The sequence below is a fragment of the Festucalex cinctus genome, chromosome 10, assembly GCF_051991245.1.
Source record: "Festucalex cinctus isolate MCC-2025b chromosome 10, RoL_Fcin_1.0, whole genome shotgun sequence".
NCBI classification, from domain to species: Eukaryota; Metazoa; Chordata; class Actinopteri; order Syngnathiformes; family Syngnathidae; genus Festucalex; species Festucalex cinctus.
The window spans coordinates 6,831,009-6,845,737 of record NC_135420.1 but is presented as its reverse complement, the minus strand read 5'-3'; the positions used below and the strand labels follow the sequence as shown (position 1 = coordinate 6,845,737).

The 14,729-nt window shown below is 38.8% G+C and overlaps 1 protein-coding gene across 3 annotated transcripts in view; it reads right to left on the bottom strand.

Moving 5' to 3' along the window:
- The window catches only part of gpc1a (glypican 1a), a 67,008-nt gene extending 53,220 nt beyond the window's left edge, over positions 1-13,788 (bottom strand). The window contains exons 1-2 of one of the 3 annotated variants that reach the window (XM_077535501.1): positions 13,770-13,788; positions 8,971-9,378 (exon numbers count right to left, since the gene is read on the bottom strand). In XM_077535501.1, coding sequence (XP_077391627.1) covers positions 8,971-9,157 — 187 coding nt within the window. In that variant the 5' untranslated portion in view covers positions 9,158-9,378; positions 13,770-13,788. Of the gene's footprint in view, positions 1-8,970; positions 9,575-9,646; positions 9,764-13,769 lie in introns of those variants that run through there. The other 2 variants (XM_077535500.1, XM_077535499.1) reach the window with 2 other exon arrangements.
- Positions 13,789-14,729: the final 941 nt, after the last annotated feature.

The following is a 14,729-nucleotide window of genomic DNA, read 5'->3' as shown; positions in this document are numbered from 1 at the left end:
GTTTAAAATTTACAAGTAGAAGGATTCTGTGTTACTGAAAAAAGTAATGCAGTTTGTAACATGGTTTGTTTATATTCCCATAAACATTGCCTCACCTTGTTTTGGACACAACTACAATCTCAATTACATTCAACAAAAGCAAATCCACAAAGATATAAATACTTTTCAAAATTGTGGGTGTAAAAGCTACTAAAGTTGGTAGTCTGACGAATTGACTGTAAATCAATCACCTGTGAAAATGAATGTTTCAAGGATGAAAAAATTGTCTTCCCAGCTGTTTGAACTGCTCCTGTGTTGTGCTTTGCTTGAAACAGAAGCAAATGCTGGGCGGTACGGTGGTTGAGTAGTTCGCACATCCGCCTCCCAATGCTGAGGACGCGGGATAGAGTCCGTACTTTCGGCCTTCCTGGGTGGAATTTGCATGTTCTCCTCGTGCCTGCGTGGCTCTTCTCCGGGTACTCCGGTCTCCTCCCACAGTCCAAAGACATGCATAGCAGGTTAATTGGGCGTTCCAAATTGTCACTAGGTGTGCTTGTGAATGTAAGTGTGAGTGGTTGTTCATCTCTGTGTTCAGGGTGTACCACTCCCACTGGGATAGGCTCCAGCACCCCCGCGACCCTTGTGAGGAGCAAGCGGTTAATTAAGAAAGTGGATCATGAATGGATGGATGGATGGAAAAGTAAATGCTGCTTTTGAATGGTGCAAAGAGAAGGTTCTCTGTATATCGAAAATTATTAAAATGACATAAATTAAGTCGTCATCTTTAGTGCTAAATCATTTTGAAAAATAATCTTAATTGCATTGTTTTACCCTTTCAGTAAGGCTTTTGTGATTTATTTAATATTCAATTACTTTTTTCAATAGTCCTCTTCCCATGTATTTTTTTTTTAACAAACACAAGCGATAAATTAACCTGTAGTACAATGAACAAAATAGCGGGATTGAATATCAGATGTATAACGGTTTTGGTTTTAAAGATTATGTTTGTACTTAAATAAAGTAAATTAGCCCCAATTAATTAATGTAAAAGACATTTTATTCTACTTCAATTAGTTAACTTAGTCAAGACTTGCAGTCTTTTCAGCTTTCAGTACGACAACTTGACAAAATTCTACCAAACAAGAGTGGCGTAAACATAAGTCAATAAGTCATAAATCAGTGATTTAAAAGTGAAATCTATAGACCAAACCGAAGCAGAGTTGTTGTTTTTTTGTTTTTTTGACAAATTGCAACCTTTGCAATTTGAAAATTGCATTCTGCTACATTGCAATGTCTATTTGAATTTGACTAATTTTCCATCCTTAGCCTAAATGTTTCTCCATATCGGGGGAGCAGCATACCTGGCAACAGCTGGACCTTGTCCCAAATAATTAGGAGACTGTTTGTTGCTCCAAATGTGAGATTCCACGCACAGGAAAGCTACAGGGCTGCAACATCTGTGCATGTGTTAACTGCTTAGGTCCTTTGAAGGAAGGAAGTAGGGAAGGAAGACACTTTGGGAGCAGTTTCCACCAAATTTGATTTCCAAGTATGTTTGTGTTCTTTTCAAAGGATGCCATTTGCAAAGCATGTAAAACAGAACATTTGCTATGTTAAACATTAATTAATTTGTACACTCACAAATATGTCATCAAATGTTAAGGACAAAGCCAAAAAACAAACGGGAAAAAGCCGCCTTTAGAGGGAATAATAATTTGGCAAATTTAATATTTTTTTTTACAATCTATACTTTTGGACAGTCCAAACGTGAGGGTGTCAATTTTATGTATTATTGACCAATCTAAAGTGTTGAAAATGGCTTATTCGCTTTGATGATGCAAGGTTATTGGTTGTAAAATGTTTTGGCGTCTCCTAAAAAGTGATGATTTTGAAGGTACAAGGTTTTGGCCCGGCTCCAGCAATGTGTAAAGTAATGTAAAACATTGGGATGTATATTGCCTTGAAAATATCAGGATACATCGCGATACCTATCGTATCGTGACCCCTGAATACGCATTGTATTGTGAGCTTGCTGGCAACCCTAGTAGTAGGGCTGGGCGATAAATCGAATTAATTTGATTAATTCGTCCATTGAAAGTGCCACGATGTGAAAATGAGCTAAATCGTGAAATCGAGGTCCTTAGAAATAAATACAGATCATCTAACCTTGAGCGGCTTGCTTCTGTTTACGCTCGTTGTTTTGGGGTCCTTCGTTTTGTGTCTGGCTCGCTTAAGCGCAATTGCTGATGACGTTACCCTACTATAGCGAAACTGCGGTATGTGACATCATCGGTAGGCACACAGGAGCCCGCAACAGCCGTACAGGCAGTCAACATCACCGCCTGTTTTTTTTCCCGTTTCTTTTCACTCACACAAACACGCACAGAAATTAATGAACAAATGAATTCATTAATGTGATGTGTATTGCGCACAAGTTTGAAAGCAAACGCAGGAGCGGAGCTCCGCCGTAACGTCAACCGGCAGCAAAGAAAAGTGACGCTTCCAAATCACCGGGAGCCCCACATCAGCTACTTTGGCCAAACGGTACGCTGCCTACTCGCGCACATTGTCTGCTCCAGAAGACCCCAGAAAAGGGACTTTACAAGAGCGACGTAGAACAAAGTAAAAGCGTGTGCAAGGTTTGCCGAACAGCTATTAAAACGAAAAATAGCAGGCAGCACAACTAACGTCTTCCAGCACTTGCGCCAAACGCATTCGAAAGAATGGGAGGAATGCTCACGTCTTCGAGAGTGCGGCGTGGCTAACGCTAGCAAAGATAAGTACACGAACACCATGAAATAACAAACTTGAGCTGTATTTAGTACCGGGGGAAACATTGTGACATGCAGCAGAGCTTGTCTTTTGCCAGAGTCAGTTGACAGGCTAGTTTTGCTTGTAAGGAATTTGAGTTTATTACAATAAAAGGTGGTGTTGATTATTTTTACGCTGTTGATCTTGAAGTTCTGTTATATACAAATGTTATTGTGAGTTGAGTTGTATATTTGCAGAATACTGGATGTGTGGTTTACAATACCTGTTTACAATTGTTAGAACTACTTGTGGCAATTAAGTTATGCAAAAGCTATGAGTAGTTTTTTTTTTTTTTTCACAAGATATGTATGTGACATTTAAGTTGAGCAAAATATATGAGTAGTTTTTTTTGCTCAAGCTATATGTGGCATTTAAGTTGAACAAAAGGCTATGAGTAGCTTTTTTTTTGCACAAGATTTGTGGCATTTAGGTTATGCAAAAGCCATAAGTAGTTTTTTTTTTTTTTTGGTATAAGCTATGTATGGCATTTATGTTGAGCAAAAGGCTGTGAGTAGTTTTTTTTTTTTTGCACAAGTTATGTTGCATTTAAGTTATGCAAAAGATATGAGTAGCTTTTGAACAAGCTATGTTAAATTAACCATAAAACTGATTAAAAATTTGTGTACGTTATTGTCTGAACATTTTGCACAAGATTAATTTTTGAATAAATCAAACCTTGTTTATTTTATTTATTATTATTTTTTTTAAACTTTTGATTAAAATCAAGTAAAATCGTAATCGTCTAGAATGACAGAAAAAAAATCGAGATTTTATTTTTTGGCCATATTACCCAGCCCTACCTAGTAGAACATCCATCCATCTTCTGTACCACTTACTCTTTAAGGGTCACAGGGGTGCTGGAGCCTATCCCAAATGGCTTCAGGCAGTAGGTGGGGCACACCCTGAACTGGTTGCCAGCCAATCACAGGGCACACAGAGACGAACAACCATCCACGCTCACACGTACACCTCAGAGTGTTCAAATAACCCGCCAAGCATCTCTTTGAAATGTCGGAGGAGACCAGAGTACCCAGAGAAGACCCACGCAGACACAGGCATAACATGCAAACTCCACCCAGGAAGGCCGAAGCCTGGACTCGATCTTGTGTCCTCAGTACTGGGAGGCGGACGTGCTAACCAGTCCCCCACCGTGCCATCCCTAGTACAACATCTGAACTTTATTTTTGGGTTAATCAGTGGCACGTTAAATGGTCAGGTGAGTGCCAACACCCATTAAACATGAATTTTAGCTTTAATGTGACTTGTTAATTCTGAACACAGCCAAATGCCAATTTACAATATATGACACTTGTGCAACCACATATTTTTTTTTTTTTTACTTTATTTCTAATACTTTTCAAAGTAACAAGCAAATAATCTTGATTAATCAACAATATCAAATGGTAACTGGGCACCATCTTTCTCAAGTACAATTAGATATGGTTGCAATGGCCGAGGATCAAACCCACAGCCGCTGGGTTGAGAAACAACCACTCTACCAATGAGTCATGCCACCCCATAACATAATTCTTAAAAACAAGAGTGGCGTAAATATGTAAGTATGTACGTTCTGTAATTCAATAAGAACAACACAAATTTAAGTGCAGATTACACCAATAATCTCCAGTTGCATCACACATGTGAAAGTGGAGGAAAAGTCAGATTACTGTAAACCTACTTCTAATGATGTAAAATATTCCCATTTAAAAAAAAGAGAGCGAGAGATAAATGCCATTAGGGATTCCAAATGGCAGCAGTGACGCCTCATCAATTAAATGAAGAGGAACATCATTTTGTCTGCCCTCACTTTCATTCCAGAGATTGGATGATGCAACATCTGGCCTCAGACAGACAGACTTATCCTCTGTGACTGCTGACAACTTTGTAGGGTGCTGACATTTTCAAATAATTTGACCGGAGGATGCCTTTTGATTGGTCACTGCTCATGTAGTGTGCTCATTGTCGGCTCTGTGTATGTGGTCGAACATCAGACACGGAACACAGAAATCAACCCTTATGCATCCGACGGTGCGGTGGCTCACACGTTCACACGTTACAAGTCCATCAGTACAGACACTTCCAATTTATCACCCAACATTTCCCCGCACTCCAACATACGTTTGCGGTAGGGCTGGGTATTGCCGCCAACCTCACGATAAGATACGTATCACGATACAGGGGCCACGATACGATACGTATTGCGATACATATGTATCCCACATAAGGACACATTTTATTTCATTTTTTTTTTTAACAAAATATAGGAAAATTGGTACACTGAGACACGTGCCATGTTAAGTTTATAAGTAAATAAATGTTGATATTCTTCTTCTGCTTTAATTTTTCTTAGCAAGACACGGTGTCCAATCACTGGTGATCTATTTTTGCATTAATTGAAGGCAATTAACTTCAAAGACGCTGCTGGTTTTTATTTTTTAGGTACAATGCAGGCTGCAAAGGCAAACGTTAACTGCATATTTAAAGTTAACAAGCAATATCGATTCTGATGTCTGCGTATCGATACGTGTATTGTAATGAGGCCCGCAACGATATATTGCTGTATCGATTTTTTTGAGCACACCCCTAGTTTGCGGCCTCTCTCTCACTCCATCACCCAATGGCAACAAATGAAGGGAGTTTGCCCCGGAGAGAACCCCTTCCCAACAAAATACTTTAGCGATAGGATGACACTTGGACCGCCCACAACGAGGATTTATTTCATACAAAACCCACATTCTACCTTTGGCCACAATGCGGGGTGTGATCCTGGTTAAAGTAATCCATTTAAAACTAAATAGAAAAGAAAAAGTTTTAGGAGTTTAAAGCTATAGGCTTCTCTACAGTTCAATAGATTCAGTTTTCAAATAAATTAATGTGAGGCTTTCTTTGTAAAGCTCTTTTGGCACCCACCCCACCATGGTGCCGATAAAGTAATTTATAAGTGCATGCCATTTACCATTTTGATCAAATGTGCTTTTTCATTTGTACGACGCTTATTTGAAAAGAGTGCAAAAGATAATCAAATTAGAAGTCGTAGCGAATCGAGATTTTGGGTACAAGGCAAGCTCTATCTATCTATCTATCTATCTATCTATATCTATCTATCTATCTATCTATCTATCTGCTAACCAGCCAGCCACACAATAAAGATGCCATTATAAAGTGGATTCCGACAGTAAGATATAGTATTTAAAATGTTTTATGGCAGCTGTGGCCAAGTGTTTAAGATCATCACCTACCACCGTGGAGAGCCCAGGTTAAGACCGTCCCTGTTGTGGTGTCCATGAGCAAGATACTGACACTGCAGGCGCATAAGCAGCCCACTGCTCCAGTAGGTGCCACTAAACAGTAGGGGTGTGCCAATAAATCGATTCATAATAGAATCGAGATTCTCATTTATTAATTGAATCAAATCGATATTTAATAATCAAAAATCGATTTTATTTAAATTAAAAATGAAGAAAGGGAAAAGGCAGTTGTAGGCCACATGCTGTTTTTGTGGAAAAGGGCACTTACAATACAAAATGAATAAATATTTAAACAAAAAAAAAGGACACTTTAATGTCTATATTTGTCATTTTGTCTTACAAAGCAGACTGGAGTAGATCATGACAATGTTGTGCATATCTGTAAATTGAAGCAGAAATCATTTGTCAATCAAATAATTTTGAATCGATAATCGTTTGAATCGAGAATCGATTCTGAATTGAATCGTAGACCCAAAAATCGTAATCGAATCGAATCGTGAGACAGTCAAAGATTCCCAGCTCTACTAAACAGTGTGTGTTTGCTGTGATCGATCAAATGCAGATGACAAATTTTGTGAACATGAAAAAAAGAGGATATAAATATATTGGGAAAAGTGTTAAAAGTGCTCAATTATATAAAAAACAAAAATATATAAAAAAAAATTGCAATATAGAATATAAAAAACCTGGACACCAGATTCTTATGATGTTCTGACATGACTTCCACAGCTAGTTGCATCAAATATTGTTCGTATCAGGAGTCCATGCACAACAAATCTTTTGTAAGTGTCATAGACACACTGGAGATGCGCCTGTTTCTGTCATGACTCGTGAATCTCGTGAGTCATGAAGGAGTGATGTTTGAGTGATGTTTTTTTTGTCTCATGCGCTGTTTTTGTTTTATGTTTGAGTGATGTTTTTGTCTCATGCAATGCTTTTGTTTTATGTAGCCATCATCAAGTTTCAACTGGAGTGATGTTTGAGTGATGTTTTTGTCTCATGTAACAATCATCAGGTTTTCTACTAGTTTTGTGTTATATGATGTACGAACTTTACGATGCCTAGATGATGTGTGTAGTGACAGGAATCTTTGGTACTATGTGATGTATGGGTCAACAAGCCAATCAGAGATTTCCATGTTATAAGATATCTTGCCACGATCTATGATGAGATTGATTCTCTATATAAGCTGTCTGAAAGATGTTAGTGTAGATTTCCATGTCATACGATGTCTTGCCATGATCTATGATGAGATTGATTGATACTCTATATAAGCTGTCTTAAAGATGTTAGTGTTGCTGGATAATTGCTCACTGTTCCTGTGTACAGCTCTCTTAGTTTCTGCCTCACAATGTGAATAAATAGCTAAAATCGTATTTGTGTCTGCGCTTTGGGATACAAATTCTCAGCACACAGCAGTTTCTCCGTGAGCACATCAGCTAGTAGCCTACATTTACAAAAAAATAGTTGGCTGGGAATTCAACTGCATGTCGTCATCATTTTGCGTCTATCTGCTTGTCAGCTTCAATTATTTTAGGGGGAGACAGAATTCTTACTCAAATAACTAGAGCAGATCATGGTCCAAGGGACTAAAGCATTGTGTTCTTCATCTGTCAATAAAAGATGAGTTTTTAATGGAGAGAAAGGGAGCGAGCCATTTCTGGACTCCTACTTGGCCATCCCTGAAGCACCCACCCAGACGTGTGACTCACTTTTTTCCCTGTTTCTTCCTCTCTCTCTGCCCCCTCCTCCTCCTCCCTCTTTATACATCCCTCTGCCAATCCTCTAGTCTCCTTCCCTCCTCCTCCTCCTCCTGTCTGCCAATGAATTACACGTTCTAACAATTTATATGCCTCGCTCTTGTCGGTGTGTTGGTATCTCTTTCGGCATCAACCACCCACGCACGCAAACTGCTTCATATCCCACCACACAAGACATATGTGACTGACCTTCTGGATCATGCAAAGCTTACACACAAGCACATCACAGTCTTTTGTCTTCTTATTTCCAGCCTGCTGCCGCTGACCATCGTTAAATGATAAAAGACACAGCCCAACAGATGATTGCCTTTAAGGAAAAAGCCGCTCTAATCTCTTTTCGCAATTCAATCCAAATGTGTGAACTGTGACACAGGTGTGTGATGTCTGATGGTTTACTGACAGGTTGACCAAGCAGTTCTCAGTTTGATTGATTATCTGAGATGCAAGGCAATTGACTGGTTGATTAAAGAATAGAAATGAATGATTGAAAAGGGTGATTGATTGCCATAGTACAACCTGTCCAACTTTGTTGTCTTTGTTTATAATTACTTATAAGTTCTAGCACAGATAAGCATAACTTACAGTTTCAGATCATGGCACAGTCAGAGATAACATCAGCACCATGCGCACACATGAGGAAATTGGCATCCACATTGATGCCATATTCCAACTGTTATTAGAAGCATATGTAAATGTATTGTATTGTCTATTTTATGAATGATGATTTGCCTTTAGCTACATACATAAAGTGAAACCACAAAAAAAGACTCAATAATAGGTTTTTTGTTTGTTTGTTAGTTGTTTTTTTTTTGTTTTTTTTACCGCATTACGTGAGCAACTACTTGCAGAACTATCTTCATCTGAATGAAAATAGTATATAACGTGTGTGCATTTGCAACCCCGATGGCTTGCCAACGAAACTGGAGTATGCTAATCCACAAGTATAAAGTAAGATACCGGTACATGAGCAGCCCAGTGTTTTAAGTCAATAAAAGAAAATCAACATATTCACATGAACACGAAATCAAAACAAAACCATCTTAATCATTCCAGTCTCACGAAGTCAAAAGAGGGATTTTTTTTTTATTTTATTTTTTTTTTGAGAGAGAGAGGGTGTTTCAAGTGTGGAAACAAAAAACAAGTGTTTTGTTTTGTGTATCTCCGAAACTCACCGGAGGTCTCGGTTTGAGGTACTCCGGCCAGCGTGAAGCCCTTCCCGGTGTAGAACTGGCGCAAGTCGACGCAGCTCCTGTCTGGTGCAGGCCCAGCTGCTCCGGTCAGACCCAGCAGCAGAGAGACAACCAGAACAAGCATCTTCTCAAGCGTAGTCCAAGAAAATCCGGCAGGGAAAAACTGCATTTCTGAACGCTTCGGGAGTTATTCGAAGAGTACTTGTCGTACGGTGAGCGCAGAAGTGTGGCAGCAGTTCAACCAGCTATGTGGTCCAAGAGAGGAACTATTCTAGTGATACGCAGGAGGCGAGAAGCCGGCTGCGGACGAAGAACAACGACGCGAGGCTGTAGGTGTCAGGTACACCACGCACTTCCTCTCCTACATTCCTCTTGTTATCCGTCTGCTGGCTGGAGGGATGCCGGAGACAAAGACGTGAGAGAGCGAGAGAGAGAGAGAGAGAGAGAGAGAGAGAGAGAGAGAGAGAGAGAGAGAGAGAGAGAGAGAGAGAGAGAGAGAGAGAGAGAGAGAGAGAGAGAGCGAGAGAGAGAGAGAGAGAGAGAGAGAGAGAGAGAGCGAGAGAGAGAGAGAGAGCGAGAGAGCAGGTGTAGCTGTCAAATGAGGAACATGTTGCCTGCTGGTTTACGAATAAAATATCTTATATAAATAGCATTCTACCTTTGAGGGTAAAACAAGGAATGCAACCTAGCCTCCGTGCTGGGATTTAGTGTGACGTTAGCCGGTCTCTCTCTCTCTCTCTCTCTCTCTCTCTCTCTCTCTCTCTCTCTCTCTCTCTCTCTCTCTCTCTCTCTCTCTCTCTCTCTCTCTCTCTCTCAGCGTTCGAACAGCGCTACCTTCAGGATGCAGGGATTTGGAAGTCACATCGTCATATAATCTTATATCTTCAATGAATCATGTACCGCCCCTGATGGGGCCATGCGAGCAGTAAAGACTAAATAGCGGAAATATCAACCCGAATTTAGCAAATATAATATAATATAATATAATATAATATAATATAATATAATATAATATAATATAATATAATATAATATAATATAATATAATATAATATAATAAATAATAGCACACAGTTGTCAACTAGTAGCGCACATTTTTTCCTCAGTAGTATAGTAATATGTAGTTGTGCTTTGACAACAACACAATGGAGGAAACATAAACTTTTCCACCAACAAGCCCAGGATCTTTGAGTTCTGGGTAAAGGGAGTTCTTGGTTATAAAAGTCCAGCAGGGAATTTGCGGTGTAAAAAACAACACACTCCCATAATTTGACCAACCAATCAGCCTTGGTCTTTGCAGCACACCCGTCAAAGTTTTTCCACCAACAATTTCCAGGGTAATTAAATTCCCCAGGGGGCATCAAAGTACTCAGGAGCAGGGTCTTGCTGAGCCAGGCTGGAACTTTGAGGGGGCGTGTTGCAATGACCAAGGCTGATTGATTGATCAAATTTTGGGGCCGTTTACATCGGCTGGGTTCATCAAACCCATACGTCATCAAACTCATTTGAATTAATTACCAAGAACAAGAACTCTAAGACGCTCTAATACACAAATTCTCTGCTGAACGTTTACAACCAAGAAGTCCCTTTCACCAGTGTTGCCGATAACGCATTACCCAAAAAATTCGCATTTTAAAGTAACTAACCGTTACTTTATTCTACAAAGTAGTCTGATTAAAGTTACTGTCCAGATATTCAATGCGTTACTCCACATTTTCATAAAGAAGGCAAAATATCTCACTGTTGTAACAGTCACAAACAACTGCCGCTAACTATGAAGATGAGGCGGAGGTCATTGATCACCACACTGAATTCAGCCATGGTCTGGTCGTGAATGGTTTGCACATTCAAAACAAAAGTGATGATACTGTTACTACTAGTTTTATTAACCAACAGGCACACAACGCAACAAAAAAAAGTGTACATTATGGACCATAAAAGTGGTAAAAAAAAATAAAATAATTTATTTCCATCCTGGTCCGTGAAGCATTATGGGATGAGGTCGTCACCGTCTCTCGCCAGGGGGAGTGACGTCAGACAAGTCACGTTTTCAGTAGTGGACCGGATATCGCGTGGCTGTGAATCGGTTGCGAATGAGGCTTTATGGTTTTCATAACAATAGCAAGAGTTCTGCGCCGTGCTCTACTTGTTTTGTTTACATTTCAGTAGCATCACTATTCAAGCTACTTCCGTGTTTACAGAGAGCTAGCAATGTAGCGCTCAGAGACGCTTCATTCCCCGGATGTTGTAAACATAATGCAAAGACGTTACGCACCTTGGGGGGGAGCCTACCGTCAACGCTGTGCTCGCGACTAGACACGGCGCGCGCGCGCACAACGAGTGACAACATGCAACAGTGGAGTCAGTTAGCAAAAGCCGGTGCCGTACATCTCGGTATTTCCCATTGCTATCGAGTCCTCTCGGTGCACTTGCATGTCCCGGGCCGGCGCTGGTACTGCGCGCGAGCCAAAAAGAATAACTCCCGTGACGATCCAATGCATGGATTCAAACGACACAGGTATGTCCCACAGCCAACACACCAGCTATGCTAAAAGCACACTGCAAGTATCTCATTTCAATGTATACAACTTGCATGAGCAGCAGATAGGAGAACTGAGAGGTGCCCGCGATTACGTCATCAAACTCAAAATGAACGACAGCCCAAAAAAACTAAATATAAACAGTAGTGATTCTGTGGTCATCGTGTCTCAGATTTAAAAAAAAAAAAAAAAAAGATGTCATACATTAACCAAAAATGAATGTCATGGCAAAAGAAAAACAAAAATTGTTAAAAACAAAAATTGTTGATTAAAAAGGGAAATGAACTTTTGGAAATATTTTTGCATATATTAAGTGGTTAAAATGTGTTTGATAGATTTATTGTTCCATAAGGTGGCTTCATATTTCTTTTGGCTGGACGCTAGGTTTATTTCATGTCTTAAATTTATGTTTCTGAAATACTTCACAATGTGCACATATTCTGTTTAATTGTGTTTGTGTCTGTCTAAAGGTTAAATATTTATATTTAACATTAAATTATCAACCTTTTGTTTTCCTGATCCTTATTTTGAAGAGAGAGAAAAAACACACAAAAAAAACAATTATAACTGTCAATAACTACTAATAAATATTTAAACTGATACATTTTTCAGTCATATCGCCCAGCCCTTTGTTGCAGTATATTTAAATAATTGATTCAAAATATAAAAATATAGAAGACATATTTGTTGTTGTTCACATTTGTAGATACTGTAAACATTTGTGGTGTTTTAAGATTAATGTTTACAAGCAACAAATGTCACTATAAGTGGTGAATATTGAAATGAATCGGATCGAATCGAAAATTGTATCGTTCCCAAACTTAATCGAACCGTATCGAACCGTTCTGTTCTGAAAGATAATCGTTTTTCAATCGAATCGCAACCTGTGTATCGAGATACATATCGAATCGGCCTCATTTCAGAGATTCCCACCCCTATTTTTCAGCATGCACGAGTCGACTCAAGTGTACACACTGGAATAGCGGAACAAACAATAGAGGAATTAAGGGGATTTTCATTTTCAACCTGGATAGATTTGTATTTTTTGTTTTATAAAAAGTATTTACAAGAAGTCAAGAGAGACTGCCTATTTTGTTTTTCATAAAAAAAAAAAAAAATATTTTCATGTTAAAAATGCACTTTCAATAAAGTATTTGGAACTCCGTTTCTACCGCATTATTTTTATGTTGAGATGGTGTTATCGGCAGCTGCTGAAAGTAACTAAAAAAGTAACTTTTAATCTAACTTAGTTACTTTTAAAATCAAGTAATCAGTAATGCAATTTAGTTACTTTTAAAACCAAGTAATCAGTAAAGTAACTAAGTTACTTTTTCAAGGTCACTGTGGCAACACTGCCTTTCACAGACCTAAAAAATCTTGGCCTTGTTGGTGGAAAAGCAGCTTATAACAGAGTTAACTAGTAACATGGACCTTGAGCAAGATATCAAAGATATTGACTAAATGTTTAAACAGCTTTCTATATGTTATACCATCAAATACTTTCTAGTTCCATCAATTTTCTGTACCGCTTGTCTTTTGTTAGGACCATGACTACAGTTGCGTTTAGAGTATGTGAGACAGATGTACTAACTAACCGGTAGTTCCCTGGGCTACCTCGGTATTAATTTAGCAATACTTATTATTGTTTTATTCTTATTATTGGGCAGCACAATGTCCTTGTGGTTAACATGTCTGCCTGTCACAGTCACGAGGCAACCACTTAAAACCTGTGTTCAAACTTCAGCTCTACGCAGTACAGCTCTGTAGTTTATATGTTCTCCCTGTCCTTGTGTGGATTTTCTCCAGCTACCTTAGGAGCTCCAAAAACAAATTGTTAGGTTAATTGAAGACTAATTTGTCCTTATGTGTGAATAGCTGCGATAGAATCCATCTAATCCATGACCCTTAACACATTCACTGCCAGCCCAAGAATGCATCATTTGACGTCTTTTTCCGTCAATGGCAGTGAATGAGTTAAGGAGGACACACGATATAGCGAGTGAAGTGATGGATACGATTTGTATTGTTCTCTCAGTATGACCCAGAGCAGCTCTGTGTCTCTAAAATTGACAACCATAATAATAAAAAAAAAAATTAAGCTTATTCCTCTCTGACACTGTCCATTTTTAACAGCAGCATTTCGGCCCATTGTGCGTACGTGGTCATTTTCATGTCATGCATAACAAAATGATCATCACTGCTAGCCCAGTATACATCTCTGCAAGGGGGGGTGTTCAGTACCTTCTCATGCTCGCTCTGGCAGCACTGCTGGACTTGATGGATGAGCTGTCTGACACCCTGGAGTCGTTCGCCACATCCAACATCCTTCCAACCTGGAAAGGTCACTGCCAATCCTGAAGTCTGAGTGACACTTACGACCAACAAATGCAGAAATCCCAAACAATCTGCCCATAATAATGAACTGTTTGTGGTTTGCTATATTCTGTTTAGGCACTGATGAGTGGAGGTGGATGAAATGTATGTATGCTAATGCAATCTTTAACAAATGTGGTGGACAGTGTTACAGTGATTACTGCCATGCATTTCTCTTGAGATTTGCATCTATTTGGTATGTTTCAAAAGCAACACAGTTAGGATATTGGGAACAGTGTTATCCTCAAATTCTGTGCTTCACTGGATACCAGCGAGTGATGGGTATACCAAATGTATACAATATTTCTTGTATTAACTCCACATTTTTAACGTGGTTGTGTCGCAACACTTTTGTATCCACTCTGTTACAATAGTTTCAATGCTCGGTACCAAAAACTACAGGGGGAAAAAAAAAATCACAAATAAAAAAATTATATTAATCAAAACTTGATGGAATAGAAAAAAATGGAAAAATAAGGTCACCGTGATGCAGACTAATGTATTCCAATATTTACTCCATAAAGTGTTATTCATGTCTTACGTATATATTAATATTATATTATTATTATTATATCACGTTACAGTCTATTATCTTCATTTTGTAACATTTCTTAACAACACTTTTTTTTTTTCTTTAATCTGAGCGAGGCACACCTCCAGATTCCAGCAATCTCACGGGTTTGTAGTTCTAAAGGCATATATAGTTGGGTATCATCGAGATAATAGTGAAAACTAACATCTTGAGCAATCTACACATTTATATATGTAATAACAGGCATTTCTGGTCAATGTAGTTTTTGATGTGCTATATTTTTTGTTATATAAAGG